General features: G+C 47.3%; 1 protein-coding gene across 3 annotated transcripts in view; it reads right to left on the reverse strand.

The window, feature by feature from the left end:
- The window catches only part of CCDC32 (coiled-coil domain containing 32), a 223,147-nt gene that overhangs the window by 167,068 nt on the left and 32,763 nt on the right, over nt 1–23,316 (reverse strand). For 2 of the 3 annotated variants that reach the window (XM_086937417.1, XM_086937416.1), the window contains exon 3: nt 17,230–17,386. In XM_086937417.1, the coding sequence (XP_086793543.1) occupies nt 17,230–17,386 (157 nt within the window). Of the gene's footprint in view, nt 1–17,225; nt 17,387–23,316 lie in introns of those variants that run through there. The other variant, XM_086937418.1, reaches the window with a different exon arrangement.

A 23,316-nucleotide genomic window follows, 5' to 3' on the forward strand; every position in this document is an offset into this window, starting at 1 on the left:
ACCTTATGAAGTTGTGTTCTGTGAAGCTGGCAGTATGATTTAGCAATTTTCAAAGGCCTTGATGTAGGTCCTCGTAATAATCTATTATACAGTCAGTGATCGCTCTGCCTGTTGTTGCTCCAAGCATCTCAGTTAAAAACAGATCAATGCAGCATACCAATGTGATCTGTTTAGACAAGGCAAAAACTGCAGTAGCATGACACTACACCGTTGCTACAAATCCAAAGTCATTCCCAAAACTTTACGCTCGAGTGCCATCACAATCTAGATTCTTGATAACAATATATACTTTATACAGAGCCTTGGCCCTTTGGAGTTTGTTGGTGGAGTCTTTTAGGAGCAACTCGATTTCTATTCCAATCTTATTCAATGATTTCACTTTCAGCCAGCAAAGTATTTTTACACAGAAATCCTGCTAGCAAAAGAACTTGCTTTTCTCAGCAGTATATATAATTACACTTGCTGGTCCAGGAGTGTTGTGAATACATACGTTACGAGAAGTGGTACAGTGATGCTGAACAATAAAAGACATAATATAATGTTCACACCCTGGACTCCTTTAGTGTGCTGTGCTCAGCATGGGAAGAGGATCTGGGCCCTATCTCAGATGACTATTGGACAGAGGCAGAGGCGTCCACTAGAGTAGTAACGTGTTCTCCAGCTACAATATTTGCACACTAGTATACTTTACCAAGGAGTGGCTTTAGAGGAGAGGTATCGCATTGTAATTGCATTTATATAGCACATAATACCCCAGCAGAGGTGTTGAAGCGCTTTTTTCGCGAGTAGCACGCTACTCCGGAACCCATAAAGTAATATTGGTGAATTAGTACAGTGAAATATGAAAGTAATTTGAGGGGTGGATATGTTAGTCAGTTATTTCGATTGAGAAGGATAGTGGAGGGATAGAAGAGGGAAGGATTTAGAATTGTGTCTTCTCTTCGCTGAAATGCTTAAGACGGCATGGCAATATTGGAGATTTTGTGGACACGGTTTGGAGCTGTGACACACTCGCTCCATTCACGAGGGGGGTGTCAACACACTGGGAATGGTTCTGGGCTGGTCACTGCCACATAATCTCAAACTGACCCCATCACATATCCATGTGGAATTTAACTTTAAAAAGGTACAAAATAATCTCCTATGGCTAGTACTCTCTATACCACAAAACAACACTGCTCAATACTGTAGAGTCACACCTAAATACCCCTTTCCCCATAATAACAAGCATTTGCGATGCAATAGGTCTCGCATTAGGAAAGTGTGAGCTATTGGTATTGTAAATGACAATTTTTTTAAATATGTGTTGACTTTGAAAATATATAAATTAATAGCATTGTTATTCAGAAAGCCAAAAGCTTACACTTTCCTAATGCGAGTCCTATTGGCTATGGCAATGCTTGCTGGTAGCAAGCAAGGACAGTGCTGTTGTGGTGCTAAGTGATGATGTGGTTGGGCTGAGTGATGCGGTGGGTGTCCCAGAGTGATGCGGTGGGTGTCCCAGAGTGATGCGGTGGGTGTCCCAGAGTGATGCGGTGGGTGTCCCAGAGTGAGAAGCAATAAGTGGTCAAAGCGCTCGGTCCTTGTGGCGCTTTTGGGCAATTTAACATCACGCCTTAGGCAGCACTCTCAGGGCCCACACAAGGTCTCCACGCAGTAGCGCTTCTCAAAGGGGGCACAGCGCTTGCCAGTCAGCAGTTCACAGCGCTTCTCAAGGGGAATGCAGCGCTTGCCAGTCAGCAGTTCACAGCGCTTCTCAAGGGGAATACAGCGCTTGGCAGTTAGAAGTTCACAGCACCTCAAGCGGAATACAGCGCTAATACCGGGTTGATTCCCCACCAGTCCTGTGGGCAGTAAGAAGGTCTTCTTGGCGCTAGCTGGATCCTGCACCCATGGTAGAAGTTACTTGAGGGGGTGGGGGGGGTGGGGGAAGGCGAGTTGAAGGCCTGTCCAGTTTCCTCAGTAAATCACTTCAGGTGGTCCCTGGGTTCACCTCCCGCTGGGCCAGATCAGTGGGCTAGTTCAGTGTTCCTCACACAGCTTTGTGCGCAGCGCCTAAACCCGGTCACCCCCAGTGGCATAGGTTCCTGACTAGGCCCTACCGCCCAAGTCTCCTGCGTAGGTTCCCCCAGGTCAGTGATGCCCCAACTACTCTCTGTGGAAAGTTTCCCTCCCTTTCCTTAGATAGCGACAGTTGGCAGTTGGCAGTGGCAGTTGGTGTCACCTCCCCTGTTCTGGAAGGTTCCAGGAGCTTCCCTCATTCTAGCTATGGGCAGGCTGGCATTGCAACATTGTTTAAGGGTTCCAGCCAGCTCCTGGCTACTAGAGTGCGCCTAAAAAGACCACGCTGTAGTAGCAGGGGTCAGTGGCAGCCATCTTGAGGGAAGAAAGCACCTGCACCTTAGCATTGATAAGCAATGGGAAGGTGCCCAGAGACCTAAGGCCAACGAAAAGTAGGTGAGAAAAATGAGGCAAAAACGAAAAATATAGGGAAGACCACCCTAAGGCTGACAGGTCTAACAGTGTCCCACAGTGATGCGGCGAGTGTCCCACAGTGATGCGGCGAGTGTCCCACAGTGATGCGGCGAGTGTCCCACAGTGATGCGGCGAGTGTCCCACAGTGATGCGGCGAGTGTCCCACAGTGATGCGGCGAGTGTCCCACAGTGATGCGGCGAGTGTCCCACAGTGATATAGTGGCGTGCGGCAGTGTGTGGCGTGGAGCAGTGCGAGTAATGGAGCAGTGCGAGTAATGGAGCAGTGCGAGTAATGGAGCAGTGCGAGTAATGGAGCAGTGCGCAGCGGTGCGAGGCGCGCAGTAGCGTGCAGCAGTGTGTGAGGCGTGCTGCAGTGTGTGAGGCGTGCGGCAGTGCGTGAGGCGTGCGGCAGTGCGTGAGGCGTGCGGCAGTGCGTGAGGCGTGCGGCAGTGCGTGAGGCGTGCGGCAGTGCGTGAGGCGTGCGGCAGTGCGTGAGGCGTGCGGCAGTGTGTGAGGCGTGCGGCAGTGTGTGAGGCGTGCGGCAGTGTGCAGCATGTAGCAGTGTGAGTAATGCAGCAGTGTGCAGCAGCGTGAGGCGGGTGGCAGCGTGAGGTGGCGTGAGGCATGCGGCGTGTAGCAGCGTGAGGCGTGCAGCAGCATGAGGCGTGCAGCAGTGTGCAGCAGTGTGAGGCGTGCATCAGTGTGCAGCAGTGTGAGGCGTGCATCAGTGTGCAGCAGTGTGAGGCGTGCATCAGTGTGCAGCAGTGTGAGGTGTGCAGCAGTGTGAGGCGTGCAGCAGTGTGAGGCGTGCAGCAGTGTGAATAATGCAGCGGCATGCAGCAGTGGGAGGCGTGCGGCAGTGTGCAGCGTGCAGCAGTGTGAGGCGTGCAGCAGCGTGAGGCGTGCAGCAGCGTGAGGCGTGCAGCAGCGTGAGGCTCGCGGCTTGCAGTGGCGTGCAGCATGCAGCAGTGGGAGTAATGCAGCAGCGTGCAGCAGTGTGAGGCGTGCAGCAGTGTGCGGCGGGCGGCAGTGTGAGGCGTGCAGCAGCATGCAGCAGTGCGAGGCAGGCAGCAGTGCGAGGCGGGCGGCAGTGCGAGGCGGGCGGCAGTGTGAGGTGTGCAGCAGCGTGCGGCAGTGAGGCGTGCAGCAGTGTGAGGCGTGCAGCAGTGTGAGGCGTGCAGCAGTGTGAGGCGTGCAGCAGTGTGAGGCGTGCAGTGGCGTGCAGCATGCAGCAGTGCGAGGCATGCAGCAGCATGCAGCAGTGCGAGGCGGGCGGCAGTGCAGCAGTGCGAGGCGGGCGGCAGTGCAGCAGTGTGAGGCGGGCAGCAGTGCGAGTAATGCAGCAGCACGCAGCAGTGTGAGTAATGCGGCAGCGTGAGGCGTGCGCCAGTCCGAGGCGTGCGCCAGTCCGAGGCGTGCGCCAGTCCGAGGCGTGCGCCAGTCCGAGGCGTGCGCCAGTCCGAGGCGTGCGCCAGTCCGAGGCGTGCGCCAGTCCGAGGCGTGCGCCAGTCCGAGGCGTGCGCCAGTCCGAGGCGTGCGCCAGTCCGAGGCGTGCGCCAGTCCGAGGCGTGCTTCAGCGTCAGGCGTGCTTCAGCGTCAGGCGTGCTTCAGCGTCAGGCGTGCTTCAGCGTCAGGCGTGCAGCAGCGTCAGGCGTGCAGCAGCGTCAGGCGTGCAGCAGCGTCAGGCGTGCAGCAGCGTCAGGCGTGCAGCAGTGTCAGGCGTGCAGCAGTGTCAGGCGTGCAGCAGTGTCAGGCGTGCAGCAGTGTCAGGCGTGCAGCAGTGGAAGTGCTTTGATACTAAAGTATGCATGCTCTTGTATTAGTGTGCGCACGCTCTGCTGCGACAGTGTGCGCGTTCCATTCCCAGGGTGAGTGTGTTTCGGGTTCTTAGTCACAAACAGAATGAATGAATGATGAAAACAGGAAGAAGGGCAGTCATACGAGACATGCGTATTTTTTAATCGGAAATTGTGAGTGATCCAACGCAATGGTTTGTAAACAACAAGAAAAGCGGACATCAAAGGAAGGGTGGGAGGGAACAAGCATATGGGGTGTGAGCAATAACCAAAGTTAATTGTTGTAAGAAGGGGAGCAGGAAGTGTGGCAGAGCGTGCGCTGGCGAAAGCAGTCTGCTGCTTTCAAGTCCAATGCCAGATTTGCGCTTAAATGCCTCACATGCACTGGCCACAAACCGCATTCCAAAGGTCTTTGGGAGCATTTTCTGGTGTCCCTTACTACATTTCTCGCATAGCGATCGCTTACGCAATAGCCAGGCGAGACCTATAAAGCTAGAAATGGAGAAACCAATCTTCTAAGGGAGGGGGGGTGTCTCCAGAAATGTGATCAAATCTGGACTGCCTGTAAAGACTATAGGGGCATCTTTATCTTCCCGTGTGGACCTCAGTTAGAGTGAGTACCATCAGGGATGCGATGAGTAGAAGGAAATAAGCTTACCTCTGCCATTCTAGCCGCAAATTGTATGGATCTACCTGTCTGCATGCAAATGGTGTTGAACTATTGGTGAAATTTGCAATTCTTATGAGATGTGGTAGTTGTGTTGTACCCTCAGGTGTCTTGCTTTCTTGTTTATATGACATAATCTCATCTAAACCAGACTCCTAAGCAACACCACAGCTTACCATTGATGGATCATATAGAACAAATCTTGTGCCACATCAAAGACTCCACCACAGTGCAATTTCTGAATAACAGGAGGAGGTTGTCAAGGGTACTGAAAGCAGATAACGAATCCGTAAGTATTTAGGGACTGCAATTAAGCAAGGATTCCAGGATTGTCCGTAAAGGCTGCAATTGGACAGTTGCAGCTTTTGATCATATTTTGACAAATAATAGAATTTGAGATAGGAGTCGAAAATTGTAGGACAACAGGTCTAGTGAGTACTTTTTCAAATGTTGAGTGACCTTGGCTTGCATAAGAGACATGGAAACAGTTAGAACAGAAGCATTAATAAAGCTGGAAGTAACAGAGAACTAGGCCACATTCTACTAAAATTGCTGGGCAAATGTCATCGTCGCATTAGATCAATTGAAGGGTTTAATGATAGGTCTGTTCTTCCTAAAAAGCATGCTTAAGTTGTAAATTTGAGAACACATTTATTAAAGTAAGGTCCAAATTACTAGCAATATTTACTTTAAACACTTTGCTCTCGATATCAAATTAGTCCTAGATGACAAAGACTGATTTTGTATTTCAAATTTTACCAGTTAGTGGCAGAGAATGGTTTTTTTTGTTTTTTATAACATGAATAAAGTTACTTTTTGGAGAGAGTAGACTTACAGTGAAAAACGTTTCTTTATTTGACAGTCCTTGCTTTTGGATTGAAGAGTTGCTTAATTTGTTTGTGGTTTATGTATTCTCACTAAACATCTTTTAAAATATTTATATCAAGAAACTGAACATAAAATAACATCAAACAGTATAAAAATCTCAGTGTTTAACAATTGATAAAATATTGGCGCCATCATGGCCAAATTTTCAACTTGTGGGTTCGATCTAACAAAGCGGTCTTCAAACTGTGGGGCGCGACCCCCAGGGGGGCTGTGGAGTGGTGTGAAGGGGGTCGCGCATTCACAGTCACACTTCTCGCCTGGCCTCCAGGGCTTCAGCCCCCCTCTTCCCCCGTCCTGTGTCTCAGCCCGGGCTGCTGCAGTGAAACTCGAGTTGCTGGGGGCTCGGCTGGGCAGTGTCTGGAGTCTTATCTCCGGCATGCCCGAGTTTTTCACAGGTCTTTAAAGACCATTAGCATCTTTACATGCCTTTGTAAACTGGTTACAGAGGCTTAATGTTTTTTATGGTTCCAGTACCCCTGGGCCCCCACTCTGCCTATTCCTTACATTTGTATTACACTTCTTGCTGTAGTGTGAGAATGCATTTAATGAAAAGGAATATAAAGTTCGGTTGCCAAAAGAAAAATGCCTGCTCTGGACACTAAATAGTTATAAAATAAAGAAGTATGTATTAATTAGTTATGTGACTTTTCTGTCTTTGTTCTCTTTAATTTTCAGTCATGGATCATTGAGGCAGCCCTAGAATTAAAAGTGCTTTCTATTTATATTTGCTGTTCTTAGTATTTACAGATAAGTGCTAAAAATACAGCTTTAGGTGACTGCTTATTTCTGGGCCATCAAAATAATGAGCTGGTAACCCTAATCATAAGACTGGAAGTTTTTTGCAGGATCAGCACATTATTTATTTCCTCCACCCTCAATCCTTGATTAATGCCATTATAGCAATAGTTTAACTTCCATCTGAAACCCTACACTTCAAGTTTCTGGGAATGCTCCCTGCTTTCAGACAACTCACTTCTCATTCTCGCCTTCACTTTCACGCTCACCCTGCACTCACAGCGATCGCCGTGCACTCACAGCGATCGCCGTGCACTCACAGCGATCACCATGCACTCACAACGATCACCATGCACTCACAACGATCACCATGCACTCACAACGATCACAATGCACTCACAACGATCACAATGCACTCACAACGATCACAATGCACTCACAACGATCACAATGCACTCACACCATTCACACGCTCACCCTGCATTCACAGTGATCATAATGCACTCACACTGATCACAATGCACTCACAACATTCACCCGCTCACCCTGCACTCACAGTGATCATAAATAATGCACTCAGTGATCACAATGCACTCACACTGATCACCATGCACTCACAACATTCACCCGCTCTCCCTGCTCTCACAGTGATCACTCTGCACTAAAAATGTGCTTGCATTGTTCACTCTGTACCTCACCCTGCAGTCACACGAGCACACTTCTCATCCTGCACTCATGTGACACTTCACTCACATGTCCCCCCCCCTCACTGCTCAATCTGTAGCTCACTCAAACAAGGCGATCACTAACCATGCACTACTTTGTCCCACTCTGTACTTACAGCCGAACCCAAATTCATATGGTCACCTCACTTAACCTGTAGTCACTCCTTTTACCCTACTCTCACACTGTTGCATTGTTCTCCGTGCAGTCACATGGGCACTCTGGTCACCCACACAGTGCAGAAGGCTAAAGTACCTGGTACACAGAAGATGTACCATTCACATCACAGAAGTGAGTGTGAGTAAACTATGAGTATTTTGTCAGACAGGTGCTATACAGAGATGAGGTGTATTGTTGGTGAATGGTACTGAGGGAATTCATCGAGAAGGTGGAAAGACTGTTGCACCGTGTGCGAGCAGTGCCAGGGCTGGCAGTGTTAAACCCCCCCGAAGTTTGGGTCTAGTGGATCCCCTGCTTCTGCCTATTATTATTTACATTTGTAGTGCGCTACTGTTACCAAAAGGTGTCCTGGGGCTAATAACCATCTGCCTACAATGTGAGAGAGGGATCCGGGGTTGGGAGAGGAGAGAAGAGAGGGATGGAAGGAAGGGGCGAGAGGAAAGGGGCATGGGTTAACTGCTTAACTCTGCACAAGACCGCCAGGGTTTGAAGGGACCCTGGCTGCTCCCGGCCATGGCTAGGTGAGCTTCTAATGTGGCAGCGTGTATTCCTGCGGAGTGGGAGGCCCTTCACAAAAGTTCACTAGACATCTTTCTGATGTTAATTGCTGTATTTTGGTTATTAACTGGTACTGATGGGGTGAAATCTTTCCTCCGTGTTACAGAGCTTAAAAAATTTCAAAATAATAAAGCAATGCTATCCCAAAATACGCAGCATCACAGAACATTATTTAAATTTTCTACTCACACAATTTAGTCAAGCCTGTCGCATAATTTGGTACTCACCTGCCTCATAATTCCAGTAGCCGTGCCTAGAGGTTGAGAAATGATTGTCAGGAGGGGGTCCTTACGCCTGTAAATGTTGACAGGGGGGTCTCGGCTTCCAAAAGTTTGAAGACCTCTGATCTAACACAACTACATTTACAAGTGGCGGCTTCTCTGCTAAGGCGGAGGAGCATCGCCTCACTGCTTTTCAGCAGTGTAAGAAAAAATAAAATGATAACTCCAGGTAATTATTATTTTATTTTTTCTAGTTGCAGGTGCTGCAGCCTTGTGAGGCAGGGGGGCTGCTCTGCTGAGAGCACAGGAGGGAAGGAGTGGATTCCACTCCCTACGTGTGCATGAATGTTTGGCCGGCTGTCTCGGCTGGCCAAACATTCATGTGCACATATGTTCTCCACCCTGGCTGCATTACAGCCTGGATGGAGAACATGTCCAGGCCCCAGTCCCCGTCTGAGCGCCGAACCATGGTGCTCAGACAAATCACAATGCTGCATTGCAGCTTTGTGATTGGCTAAGGGAAGTCTAGGTGCTTCCTGGGTCCTTCCTGTTCCGGCGGAGTGATGAGAAGTAACTAGGAGGACATGGCAACGTAGACAGGAGGCAAGTTTAATTTAATTTCTAATTTACTAAGGGCGAGGCTAGATGAGCCCGCCTTTAGGGGCCGGCCCCCCGGCCCACGCACCCCATTCGTGCAGGGTAGCCGGTCGTCCACCCTATGGGAGGCGACCGGGTAGGGGAAGTCCTTCCGGGGGAGCGGTGACGCGTTTCCGGCGCAAGCGGGGTCAGAGGCCGTGACCTATATAGGTCACTTAAACAATTCCGTCGGCCTCTTTCCTCGCCTGCGCACGGACTTGCTCGCACCTTCTGCCCCCACCTCTTGTATCCCCAGGCTCGGTAGCCTGTTTTGGTTTAATCTGCCTGTTAGTTTAATCTGTGTCCCGATCTAGTAGATTACCCTGCCCCATAGTCATTACCGGCCCCACTTCCATCGTGCGATCGGAGGATTTGAGCCGGCTGTCCAGGAAGGCGTGAGAGGAGTGCGAGCTTGCCCGGGCGGAGCACGGAGAACAGAGTCGGGGCGGCAGCGACCAGCGCGACAGGTAAGGGGTGTAGCTCACGGGGCTGCGGACTTGGGTGGGCCTCGGAGTTCGCCCGGCATACCGGTTGTTTTGTGGGTGTCCCTGGGGCCTGTACAAGCTGTGGCGATCTTTTGTTTTAGGTCCCGCTGAGCTTTGATTCCACCCCCCTTGCCTGCCGCCTGGGGCGTGTGCCGCGAGGGCGGGTAGGGGGTTTGCCGGGTTGTTCAACGGGCGGGAAGGTTGCCTGGTTGTTCAGCGGGCGGGAAAGGCGAGTGGCACTTTTTCCCGTGCGCGATAAAGGAGGGCAATACCGTTTCCATTATTCAGCGGGCGCGAGGGCAATCAGTGTTTTTCCCGCACAAACAATTTGAGAGCAATATGCCGCCTAAAGGCTTGAAGCGGAAGGGGAAAGACCAGGAGGTAGCGCAGCTACTCAAGGCGCTGCTCGCAAAATTCGATGGTCCCGAAGAGAGTAGTGAGGAGGAGGGGGAGCTTCCTGAGCCCGAGGTGGAGCCTGAAGTGGCCGTAGAGCGCCCACGGAGGCCAGGGGTTCCCCCTAGGGCCGCTTTCCCACCTTTGAACAAGAAAGCTAAGGTTCAGAAGCAAGGCGGGAGGGGTAAGAGCAAGAAAGCGGGAGGCCGGCCTTCGACGCATCCTAAGGAGGTGCCTCTTGAGCCCGATGTGTTGATTATACCACCCCCTAGGCTGCCTGATTTACCGCCAGCTGCACCTGGTAATCCCCAGGGCAATCCGGGGACGCCCCTCCCTGTTGGCCCACCGGAGGATAAGACAGGGGCGATTTTGGAAGAAATTCGTGGGGCATTAGCGGCCCTTGCGCCGGTCCCAGTCACTGGGGGGATGGGCATCCACCTGATACAGTAGCACCAGGGGCGCCCATACCAGTTCCCCCTTCACCCCCCTTGCCTGCAGCACCAGTACCAGTGGCTCCTCTCCAGGGGGGCGCAGCTTCGGGCCCGCTCATTGAGATACTGGGGGCACTTAAAGCATTGGCAGCAGGTCCTAAGGAGCAGGGTGGTGGGGGGGTGGGGACGACGCCGGTGGCGGTAGCCCCCCCTCCACGTCAGGGACAGTAGGGGCCACCGCAGCAGTCGCGCCATGGGCCCCAAGTACTTCTGAGGATCCCACTCTTAGCGAGATTAGGGCTCAATTGGCAATACTGGTTAAGGAGCGGGGGACCATTGGGCAGTTAGGTCAACATGCCACCGCATCAGGGACGGTCGGTCCCGCGTCTTCAGGAGGTAAGCCTGAGGGCCCGAGTGTTTTGTCTACCAGTGGGCTTAAGGCCGGGGGGGGGCAGGGTTATGTGTTATCTAAACCTGGCCGCTTGGCTACCCATGTACCACTGGAGACTAAAGAGAAGATCTGGAAAGGGGAATATGTGGATTTGTTTTCTCTCATTTGTCCCAAAAGGTGGGAGATGGAGTATAGAGATAAAGATGGTCGGCCTCCACTCTAAGGAGAGGAGGCCGAGAGTGGAGGAGTCCATTACAAACTGGCTTTTTGGTTTTCAGGTTTTCATGACAGTGTTGTTTGAAAAGAAGCCAGAGCTGGCTGCGTCCTTGGTTTATTATCAGCATAAGATTTTGAAGGCGCATGCAACTCATGGTGGTTCTGCTTGGTTAGACTACGATAGGGACTTTAGATGGGAAAAGGTACAGGATCCTGACATGGGGTGGGACCAGGTAGAGGTGAATGTTTGGCTTGAAAGCGTGAATGGTGGCAAGTCAGGGGGGTTCCAACCAGCCAAGCAGCCCTTTCGGACTTCGCAGGGGGGAGCCGGGGAAAAAAGAGGGACTTGTTGGGCCTTTAACAGGAAGTCATGCACCTGGCCACCAGATAAGTGTAAGTTCAAGCATGTGTGCTCCTATTGCGGGCATCCCTCCCACCCCGAGTTCAAGTGCATTAAAAAATCCAAAGAAAAGGGAGGCGGGGGTAAGGACATCAAGCCCCCACAGCCTTGAATTGCCCACTCCTGTGGACATTGGGAGACTGGTTTATTGGCTGAACCAGTATCCTGACCGGTCAGCAGCTGAGTTATTGTACCTAGGTTTCTCTGAAGGTTTTTGCATCCCAGCGCAGGACGTTCCCCCTGTTCACTATTGCAATAATTTACTGTCAGCGCGTGCTCAGCCAGCTGTGGTCAAGGCCAAAATTGATAAAGAACTGGGATTGGGGAGGGTAGCTGGCCCCTTTCTGACCCCCCCCTGCCTGGTTATGTGTGTTCTCCTTTAGGTGTGGTCCCCAAGAAGGACCCTGGTCAGTTTAGGATGATACATAATCTGTCAGCGCCCAGGGGGGCCTCAGTGAACGATGCAATTGACCCTGCCCTGTGTTCAGTTAATTATGCATCATTAAGGGAAGTCTAGGTGCTTCCTGGGTCCTTCCTGTTCCGGCGGAGTGATGAGAAGTAACTAGGAGGACATGGCAACGTAGACAGGAGGCAAGTTTAATTTAATTTCTAATTTACCCCTTACCTCCTGTCACCCGCCCTGTCACCCCCGATCAGTGCCAGCTGCCACTGACATTTACTGATTGAAATTCATAGGGACACATGAGTTCTAATAAAACTCTCCGATGGTCAAGATGCAACAGGTATAAAACTTAGAATTGCAACTGACAACGGAATTAAAATAAGTTGCATCCTAGCCCCTCTTCTTTTCTCACTATAAATTGCTGACCTACACAAAATCTTAAACCACAGCAGTGGTAACTCTCCAAAGTTCAGACTTAAGTGACTTACTTAGATTCACCAGGTTACCTGTTAAAGCTATCTTCTACACAGATAACGGTACAGCAACAAATAAACGGACTTCAAGGATTTAACTGCTTAAAAACAGACTGAAGATAAATCACAAAAAAGACCAATCTAATTTGATATGTAATAAACTAAAATTCAACTGAGTCCTTGGAAACCATAGAATTGACTAGTTCACGCAATACACATACCAGAAGATGAAAAATCTAGAAAAAAGCTCACATGGAACATCCATATCGTTCATCGATCCAATAAAAGTCTAGCACTCTGTGGGGGGATTAAATATTTTTCTACGAAATATGGAGTGGCCGATTGGACTCACACAATGACTGTCACAATCACTAAACTACTACTATTGAATATATTTGGGACCTTAGCATGCAAGGATGAAGTTATTTGAAAACTCAAAAAACTGTTTATAAAAGACTATTTGAATCAAATGTAATCCAAGAACTTCCACACCTCACTGTCAATTAAGAGTAAAACTGGGCTTTCCATCATTAGTTGTTTCAAACAACATCGACATCCTTAAGTTTAAAATTGCATAACTGCCAATGAGGGCATGCTAAAAAAACGAATTAAGAAGGAATTAACCTGAAAAGGGTGGTCACAATCTTTGAATAAAATACGGCACAAAAATATGTTCAGAATAAATTACCACCAATGACGGAACTTTCAAGGCTATACAAGTTAAAGAAAAAATACAGAAAACTATTATAGCAGCGAATTGTTTTCCACTGACCTATGAAATTAACCATGAAGAAATAAAAATTCTAACTACATATACTCTAAAAAGAAAACCATATTTGGGCTCAACAATTGCATTTTTACGGTTTAGGTTAGTATGTATTCATCTACATTAATTTAAAGATTCTTCGACAATGTCTAACAAGAAACAGCTTTGTGATTGGTGTCACTCTTATGAGGAAGCAACTGAGCACATTCTGTTTTTGCACAAAATTACTGGAGCAGCGCAAGAACTATTTATGCCCCATTTTTTTCTAAAAAAGATGTTAAAACAATTGCAGAAGCTATGTAGTTATGCTATAAGGGAAACTCAAACTTGAATTTGTTTTTTTTTTAAAGTATGAAGGCTCTACCTGTCTTAGTAATAGCCCTCTAGCGGTTTCTCCCAATATTAGTTCATAAATTGACGGTATGTATTGGTTTGTTATGGAAGTGGCTATAGGTTTAGTGTTAAATAGGGGAGCCATTTGCTGAATAAGAGTTGCCCAAAGATACAATGTCAAATTTGGAATGGCTAACCCTCCCCTATGTTGAGGTAACGATAAGAGTGGCAACGCTCTCCTGATTTTGCCAAAGTTCCAAATAAACTTTGACATACTAGCGTCAAGAGCCTTGATGATATTGTCCTCAACAATCAGGGGATTTGCACGAAATAGGTATAACATTTTTGGGAAAATATTCATTTTAAGATAATTCCCTTTACCTATTATTGACAACGTAGATTGTTAACTCTGGTAAGATCTGCTTTTATTTTCTTGATCAGGGGATCGTAGTTGATCTGTGTAATTTCTTTACTTGTAGGAGATAAGACCGCACCTAGATATGTAGCCTGGCTAGTTCTATAAGAACTCTCAAAAACAGTGTTTTCAGTACACAGGACCATCGTTTTATCCCTATTCAGGGAGTATCCCGAGTATGAACCGAACGTCTGAGTAATTTGCTCTATTTCTTGAATGGCCTCGGTGGGGTTAGAAGTTAATACCGCCACGTCGTCAGCATAGGCTAGAATTTTTGTGCTAGATGTTATTGTAATTATGGGTTCTATTGCTGGAGATATGAGTAATTTTAATATTAAAGGGGTGATATATAGAGCAAATAGAATTGGGGAGCACGGACATCCCTGCCTCGTGCCCCTTTGGATGTTAATAAACTCGGATTCGACACTATCTATGGAGAGTTTGGCTCTAGGTTCAACATAGAGAGCCTTAATAGCTTTAATATAGGCCTTTCCAAAGTTGTTTAATTCTAATATCTCCCACAGAAACTGCCAAGAAACACGATCAAACGCCTTCTCGGCGTCGAGCAGGATCATTGACATCCGGCCCCCCATGTCTCCCATGATGTCAAAAAGGGAAATAGCTCTCCGGGTATGATCTGTTGTACCCTTTCCGGGAATAAAGCCATGCTGCCACGGGGAGACAAGACGCTCAACAACCCTGCTCCACCGGTTAGCGAGTATCTTGGCATAAAGTTTCGAATCAGAGTTTATTAATGAAATGGGGCGAAATGAAGATGGTAATTTGGGAGGCTTCCCTTTTTTAGGAAACATGGCAATCTTTGTGTTTTTCCAGGATTCGGGTGGAGTGCCACTATACTGAATTCCAAGAAACAAATCCAATAAATCGGGGATGATCTGCTTCCCAAGAATTTTATAGAGGTCCGAATGGATTTTATCGGGACCTGCTGCTTTACCGTTAGCCAGTTCTAAAAGTGCTAATTCGAGTTCTATTTTCGAAAACCAAATTCAAGATAATTGCTGACGCGTGGAAGGTTTGGAAACCGGTATCAAAAAATCTAGCCATTCCAAAATACACTAAATACACCCCTCTTTGGCATAGCTCGATTTTACCATCGTATCTCAATGACAATATCACTAGAAGATGGGAACAATCCGGTATTGTTACTTTGGGTAATTTTGTTGGACAGGGACTTACACCAACATTTGAGACCCTACAACAAAATTTTCAGATACCTCCAACCGACTTCTTAAAATACATTCAAATCCACTCATCTATTCTATTTTACTTATCACAGATCAAATTAGATAATAATCCCTTTTTTGAAATTCTAGATAAGCGAACTACTAGGATAGGGACCATCTATGAAATGCTAATGAAAAATCTTAGTGACGATATGGAGCGAGTACAGACATCATGGGCTACTAAACTAGCCAACCCAAATATAGACATCGATACTCCATTGATTTTGCCATCTAAACTATTTCTAGCCTCTAATTTAAAAGCCCAGCACTACAGAACAGTTTATGATCTCTACTTCACACCCTCTAAATTATTCGCATGGGGTCTCCGGACAAACGACAACTGTCCAAGGTGCGGTCAATCTCCGGCGAATCTAATTCATATGTTTGCCGAATGCCCCAAGTTAGACTTAATTAAAATAATGATCTCAGAATTCTGGACTCAAATTTTTGGACATGAATTAAGAACCTCAATGACGATATATGTTTTGGGTCATGATGAATCCATGGAGTATATAGTAGGGAAGAATTATCGTCAGTATTTCTGGGTATGGCAGTGCTCCGAATTATTCCGGCTGCCCGCTGGAAAGACTCAGAAGCCCCTACTTTCCAAATGTGGTTATGTCGGTTTTTGGGAATTTATAAGTATGAGTTAGCCATCTATAAAACTAGAGGAAGGAATTCTAGGACATTTGGGACTCAGATCTGGGCTCCTATTACTAGATGGTATAACAACAAAATGAACCCATAGAAATGATAATGATTTGAATTTTATCTTTATTTATATTCCCTTATGTATACAAACATACGAATTGATTCTCTTTCCTCTTCGTTAAAATTTATTAATTCTTTATTCCTTATTGTTGTATTTACAAATTTCGCGATTACTCTTCTTCTATTCCTCTTTTTTCCTTTTTTATCTGTGTTGTATATTTAAATGATTCAGTTGTCTTGACGGTTTATCATCGATATGTATGTTATTCTCGCTCAAATAAAGACAAAAAAAAAAAGGGAAACACAAACAAAAAAGGGAAGCTTAATGACATATTTAGCATTGGCCGAGTGTCTTAAAGGATGCCTCACAAAGAGGACAGGAAACATTTCTTAGACTTTTAATATATGTATTAAAACACATTTCTCATGTTTTACTAATTTCATGATGAACTTTATTGCAATTGATTTTACCAAACACATACAATAAAGTTGGTTTTGAGCTTGTAGGCAGCAGTGTCTGTGGCAACAAAAGCACATCTGATATTAGCATTAGAAATTCTCTTTTCGTCTTGGACAACTGCTTTTCCTCGCTTCATATAAAAGACCGGTAGATGCTTGATAAGATCCTCCAACTCCTCCCACTAGTATCAGTCATACTTGGAAGAGCAGGAAGGCAGAATTCCTTAAAATTGGATAGATTTAGAGGAGAAACAACAATTTAAGTGTGGCGGTAATGTTTAGTGTGGGGGGTTATCAAGCTGATGAAGACTGTGCTAGGATGACTCAGTGACTGGATAAATATGAATTCTCCTTTGCCGTGTATAAGGCAGATCACTTTCTGTTGCAGGAAGGGAATAAATTTAATCAAGCCACGGCCACCCTTGAAGGCGTCTTCGCAGTAGATCCCAGTTCCTTGACAGACTGTGCAGACTCTCTGAGCAGAGCCTGTGTAGCTTGGCTTTGAGGCGCATGACACCGACTGACGAGGCATTTTTACACAATGATCTGGGAGTAAGGCATGACTCATGATGTTGATACTTACCATGAAGCCGAAGTTCGGCTTGAGGTCCAGCCCCATGTCCGATAGGCTGATTCAGCCTTTCATCCCTCCAAGGTCAATAAAGTGAATGCCTCTCTTACCATAACCTCTTATGAACTCTGCCTGAAATCCTTCTTAGATTCTCCCAACATATGAATCTAGTCTAAAGCAGTTTAGCACCAGCACCTGAATATCCATTCTATTAACAGGAAGTCAAAAAGATGTACATGTTTCAAAATCCTAATGAACAGCATTGGTTAGGGGGAAGTTCTCATTTACAGCGATCAAAGAAGAGAAATTATTAGTAATGTGAATCCATCATGCCAAAACGTGTGTCTGTGTATATGGGGGCTGTGCAAAACTGTGTTAACAGGATATACTTTGCCAAGATGGTGCAGAGATATTATTCAGCTACATGGTAAAACCCATACATGCCTTCCTGCAAGCACTGCAATATGCTCATTCACCAATAAAAATGGACGTCCATGGGTAACTCAAGGATCTGCCTCATGTCAGCCATGGTCCTAACCCAACTCAAGGTCAATATAGGTCATATGACACCGCCAACTGGGGGGTATATTCTGCATATAGGTAGCTCCAAGATACAGGTGTTCGACGCGCATCATATTCCATACCGGTGAATTCATTACCTCTCATCACATTCGAGATCGTCCACGAAAACCTCTGACTGAAAGGTTTCCCTTAACAGTCTGTCCCAGTGCTCCTTTTTTGCTTGGGCGAGTGTGTGCAGCATGTCCTTGGAGGTGACTTCCTGAGACAATCCCTTAATTCTGCGTAGTCTTCTCTCTAAAAGAAAATGAACATTTATTTTAAAATCAGTGGTTAAAATGTAATTTACAAGTTCTACTGGAAATTATGCCCTACAGTTAAAAAGATAACGCACCACCATTACTGATAAATGGGGTCATTACTAATGAATCGCAAGTGTAAACACTGTATGTATGCAGTTATGTTAAATAATCTGCATGTGCTGGTGATGATACTAAGCTTCTCCTGGCAACACTCTATTGTCAGCAAGATTGATCCTTATTATGCTATACATAGTGCTGGATGCGCTGCCAGGCAGAGTCTATCTACAGTCGCGAACCGTTCTCCCTACACTCAGGTGACTTCCAAGCCCTTCTAAAAACAAATTGGTACCGCCGCAAGTCCATTCGCTTATTTTGTCCTTTGATTCGCACCATGTCACAGGGACTACCTCCTAGGTGCCCTCAAACTGATTTTGGTTCCGATTAGCTTGTAAATGGTGCAGGATTTTGACAAGATGCCAGATTACATTCTCTCTTTTTTATTTTGTAGTTATTTTTATTAAGATTTGTATCATACAACATATACGGCATGTTAAGTGATCATTTGGCATTCAGCTGATATTTTGTATTATAATTATCCATTAGCTTACATTTTGGAGATATTTCACATTGTCTGCACTTTTACGGGCCATTCACCAATTGCGTAAATTGGGCCCATCTTGATGTGTGTGTTGTATAATATGGTTTGTTTTGGTGGAGCTTTAGTACAATAAAACAGGTGCAAAGCCCTATCAGATCACTACAGGATGTGTGTGTCTCTAGGCTGTGGACCATATTGAGCCATCGTGGGCTGCAATAATTTTCCCTGGGACTACCAGTGCGAGACTCTACAGAGTCAAATACGGAGAGAAGGTCCTCGGATACCTTCCTTTGGGGGGGGGGAGGGGCGGGGATTTTTAGTAGGCGGTGGATGTCTCAATCTATAAGACAGTCTTGTCAGCAGTTGACCACCTGGAAAGAAAACTTCTGCGGCTGGAACAGAACTAGTACAAACCCCTCTTTGATAGAGAGGCACTCCCAGGATCCTCCCGTGCACTTCGACGGACGCTACCCACAAGGCAAGAAGAGAAAGAACAAGGATGGCGTCCATTTTGGGCCTTTGATAATATAAAAAACGTTTTCATGGATAGCCACGATAATGCCCAGGGCCAAACAACTGCTACTTACCCTCTTATAGTCATAGATGCAGGGGGATAGACCCAGAGACTACCTGTCCTCATACTCCCAAATCTCTTGAGGAATGAGATTCCCTTAGGGACTCCTACGGAGAATAGGGCAAGATAGGTCCTATTGGACAACCAATGGAAACTACCACATTGAGACATCAGACATGATGGACGCAGAGGAAATACTCCAAATTGGGACCACTGAATAGGACCCCTTAGAGGAGATGGCTGCCTATGTGGCAGGTAGGATCTGCTAAAGAGATTCACAACCGCCTGAGGGTGGAATGCCCATGTCCATCCTTGGAGGGAAAAAAGTTGCCCTCACACCCGAAAATACATACCAAAATGGCTACCTTACTGGCCAAATATATTCAGGATCCCAAGAAAGGTATCGACCATTTGGCACATGAAATCCTACAAAAATGTCTTAAAGCATGAGCTTCTATTCGGGAATACTGTGGGCAGGTAAACAGCCAAGCGTTTGTTTTTACAAAATAAAATTGTTTTTACAAATAAATCAACTTCTAGGGATTACATATGTCCAGATCTATTACTGGTCTGCAATTCTGACCACAGTTAGTGACTGGAAGTTTGGAAAAAGGGAACCAAAGTTTCTGACTTAAGCTATACATGTTCCATGACAGAGACCTTTCAAAGTCCTGTATAGAGCTAAAGTCCTTCAACCCCTACCTGAGGTAACAAAAATTGCGTTATGCACATAGCGCGGCAAGCTGAAATATATTGGTTGGTAAGAAAAACATACAAGGGAAACCCTTCAGTGGCTGGAGGAGTGGATACCATGAATGACCAGACAGCTGGAGTTCAAGGGATAAATGGATAAGACTACATAGGGATTTCAAAATTGGAAGATGAAAGGGAGTAGAAATGCATGAAGTCATTTAAAACCCCCAAGGCAAAAAACTATTCTTAGACCACAATTCCTTAGGTTCCTACAACTGAGACATGCACCCATGAAAACACAACAGGCAGAACTTGTAGAGTTCAACCCTCTGGAAGCCAAATTAATGATGAAGCCACTGGGGAGGAGAGGTACAGCCTGCTGTAGCAGACTCTGGTTGTTAACGGCCAAGTTGTGAAGAAGATCTGGGCAAGTTGGAGGACGACGAATTGAGAGACCACAATGGCACCTCATACTGTCTTTGCCTCATCCAAATCAACTATTTACACACAACATACTACGCCCGAGAAGGACTATGGCGGTTAGGCACTGGGACTCCTCCACGCATAAACCTTCACAACATGGTTTGAAACTTTATACATATCGTTATATATCATTTGGGAATGCCCCATCAAAAAATAATATTGGAACAAAATCCAACACCCCAAAGAGGTGGTGTTGGGCATATCCGGAGTCCTTATTCCAAAGCAGGCCCTCGGTGGTATAACAGAGAAACAAGAAGCAGTCACATTTTTATTGGGATGGGATGTAAGATTGCAGAAAGGGACACAGCATGGAGATGGAAGACCAGGGAGATCTCCCCCACCCACCTCCCTCTGCAGGAAGGGAGGAGAGGTGTGGGCGCTAGGTGGCGCACACGCAAGATGGCCGCATTGCCGTGAGGCTCCTGCAACCCAGCGCCAAGATCCATCATTTATCTGACTTATGGGCATCTCTAACGGCCAGGAACACAGCCATCCAGAGCCAACAGTCTGCTGATGCTCTGGGGACAGTTCCGACTCGCTAGCCCCTTCCTGGCCGCTGCTGTGCGGTCCTGCTCCCATCACCGCGCTGGCAGGTTGGAAGGCGTGGTGCGGCGGATCGGCAAGCGCGGGCACGAGAGGCCGCGGCTTGCCATGAGGCGTCTGGACCATCTGGTGCGGAGCGGGAGCGAGACACCCTACGGCTGAGAGGGCAAGGCCGCGTCTGGCAACCAGATTACGAAGCGGGATCTGCGCAGCCCCCAACGCCACATAACGGCAACGCTGTGAGGCTCGCTATGCTGGCTCAACAGGACACACAAGCGGTGAGTGACACGACGCGCTAGAGACGCTCGCAGGGCCTTCCCATCAGGTACTGACCGCAATCACGCTACCGCACACATCGCTTTCTGTGCTTTTGCTCCTGGGACTGTGATTCAACTTGCGGGACAGCTCTCTCTCAAACACCCCCCCCTCTGCAATTTTGAATCGAGTTAACAACACGGGTGTTCCCTGGCCTGCCGATGACGCGGACAATACTCTTCAACTGCAGCTTAATGTACAAGCATTCCATGCATGAAAGGTGACTTACGGGCACTGGAGTGTGACAATCAGTAGACACCTTCGCACTGCGCTTAGCCCAAAGTCACGGCATTGATACACCAGGCCCTCAGATGCATGAAATTTGAGGTTGAAGGACAGTAGAATCACTGTGCCATATTCGCTCGCTCTCCCCCCCTCCATTTCCCCAGCGAGCGCAACAGACGATATTGCCGCTTTACCAAGTCCCGAGCCAACGATAATAATTGAGACACATAATGGGGAAGCCGGATACAAGAAAGCCATGGCTCACTTTTGAGGCTAAGAAAAAAACTTGCATGCAACAAGAAGAGCAGGATACGGCGGGGGGGTGGGGGGGGGGGGGGGGGTCGACGGGACTTGCGCAAGATATGCCCACCACACAGTCTGAAGAGATGAATACTATTCTTCAAGAGGTTAGGCAAGGCTTCGCCACCATAGCTGATAAAGTAGATAGCATGTCAACACGCATGGATGCCATTGTACATAACCTTGAGGGACATGAGGACTGCATAAAAGAGGCGAGTGCCGCATTTCGGAAACTGAGGACACCACCTTGCAGGTCACAACACAAGTCGCACAAAAGGACAAACTGTTGAAACTTATAGCTGCCAAAAACGAGGATTTGGAAGCGAGAAGCAGGAGCAATAACATCAGCGTCCTGGGTATTCCGGAACCTACCAACATCGGAAAAACGGAGGAGTACATTGAAAAATTACTGTTATCATCCATAGGTGCAGAATCCTTTTCATCCCAGTTCATTGTTGAGCGAGCGCACCACACTCTGGGGCTCCAACCGCCGCCAGGGAGCACACCTCGGCCTATCATTGCAAGACTCTTAAATTACAGGGACTGGGACATCGCACTATGAGTGGCAAGAAGCAAACAATGCACCTTTGAGGGCATCATGGTTTCCATATATATCCCAATTTTATGGCAACAGTGCAAGAAGAGAGACGAAAATTCACAGCTGCAAAAAAAAAATCCGGCAGGCCTAAATAGACTATGCGTTACTATATCCAGCACGCCTCAGAATTACTTACCAAGGCAAGCAGTGCGTCTTTACTAAACCAAAGCAAGTAGACAAATTTCTTAAACAGCTGAAACTTACCAACCATAATCCTGACTCGCCTACAACCTCACAGCGCTTCGCCTCTCCGAATGCGGATTCTGACTCACACTGAATGATCACCAACCTCTCCTTTGGTACCGAAAAAGAGGGGTGAGTCGAGAAACGGCTGGAGAATCGCACTTGTTACATGCATTCTCCGGGGCCCCAATTTGGGCTGTATGACATTATTGGATCCCATTATGGGACTTCACTCTAATGAAGCGCAGGGCACCCTCTGCCCTCTATGGGATCATTTATACCACCTACCATTATCTCTGATGGCGAAATGTACTCGTCCTGGCACCAAGCGGTTCCCCACAAAGGGCAATCCCCCATTATGCTCCGCTGCATCATCTATGCAACAAGTTTTGTATTACTGTTTGGTTGTTGGGAGGTAGGGAGGGACTGTATTACTGGCAAGTTGGGGCTGCTTCAGTGGGAATGGGTGGTAAGGGAGGTTTTTTTTCTTTCAGATATGGCACGTTGCAACAGAGCAGGACAAACTGGTTAACAACTCCACATTTACAGTCATACTCAATGAGCAACTATTGAACTGCATATCATGTAATCTATGGCCTCATGACTGACACAGCCTCCACTGGGAAACTGGATATCACATGGAATGTTCGGGGGTTTCGAGACCCAAGAAAAAGCGCCAGATAATAGCCTACCTGGATAGACAACAAAATAACATAGCGATGCTATAGGAGAAACACAGCAACCCAAGGCATAATAATACTTTTCCGCAGAAATGGTCCGACCACAGAATTTTCTCTTCCTATTCATCCTATGCGAGTAGCACGCCCATTATCATCAAAAAGCGCACACCCTTTGTCCTGGCGGGCGCGCACAGCGACCCTGGGTACTGCCTAGTGTGGGGTGGATTGGGCATGGACTCTGTAAACCTGGCATGCTACTATGGCCCCAACGTAGACACCCCAGACTTTTTCACCACTCTCTGGGGCAAGATCATGGAGATAGGCTCCATCCATGTAGTATGGGGAGGAGATTTTAATGCGGTGCACGGCCCTACCATTGATCGGTCCAACCGAGCCCCACACCACTACACAAGATCCTGCACAGCTCTGCAGGGCATAACCAAAGCAAGCTTCCTCATAGATACATGGCGACACGCGCAAAAGCGCACATTTCACTATGCAGGCCGCATCGTGGGCACGTCTGGATTACTTGCTCCTTTCTCGAGGACTCAGACATTCCATAACAAACATTGAGCACTTGGCGCGCACATACTCAGATCACTCTCCAGTTCTGTTGACACCGACCTCTACAGGTTATGGCATCCCGCGCTGCGGAGGAGGTGGGAACCCTTTGGGAGGTCTTTAAGGTCACCATTCGGGGTATTTGCATACCCAAGAGTGCCGGTGTGCTTAG

This window comes from Lissotriton vulgaris, chromosome 9 (assembly GCF_964263255.1).
Source record: "Lissotriton vulgaris chromosome 9, aLisVul1.2, whole genome shotgun sequence".
NCBI lineage: Eukaryota > Metazoa > Chordata > Amphibia > Caudata > Salamandridae > Lissotriton > Lissotriton vulgaris.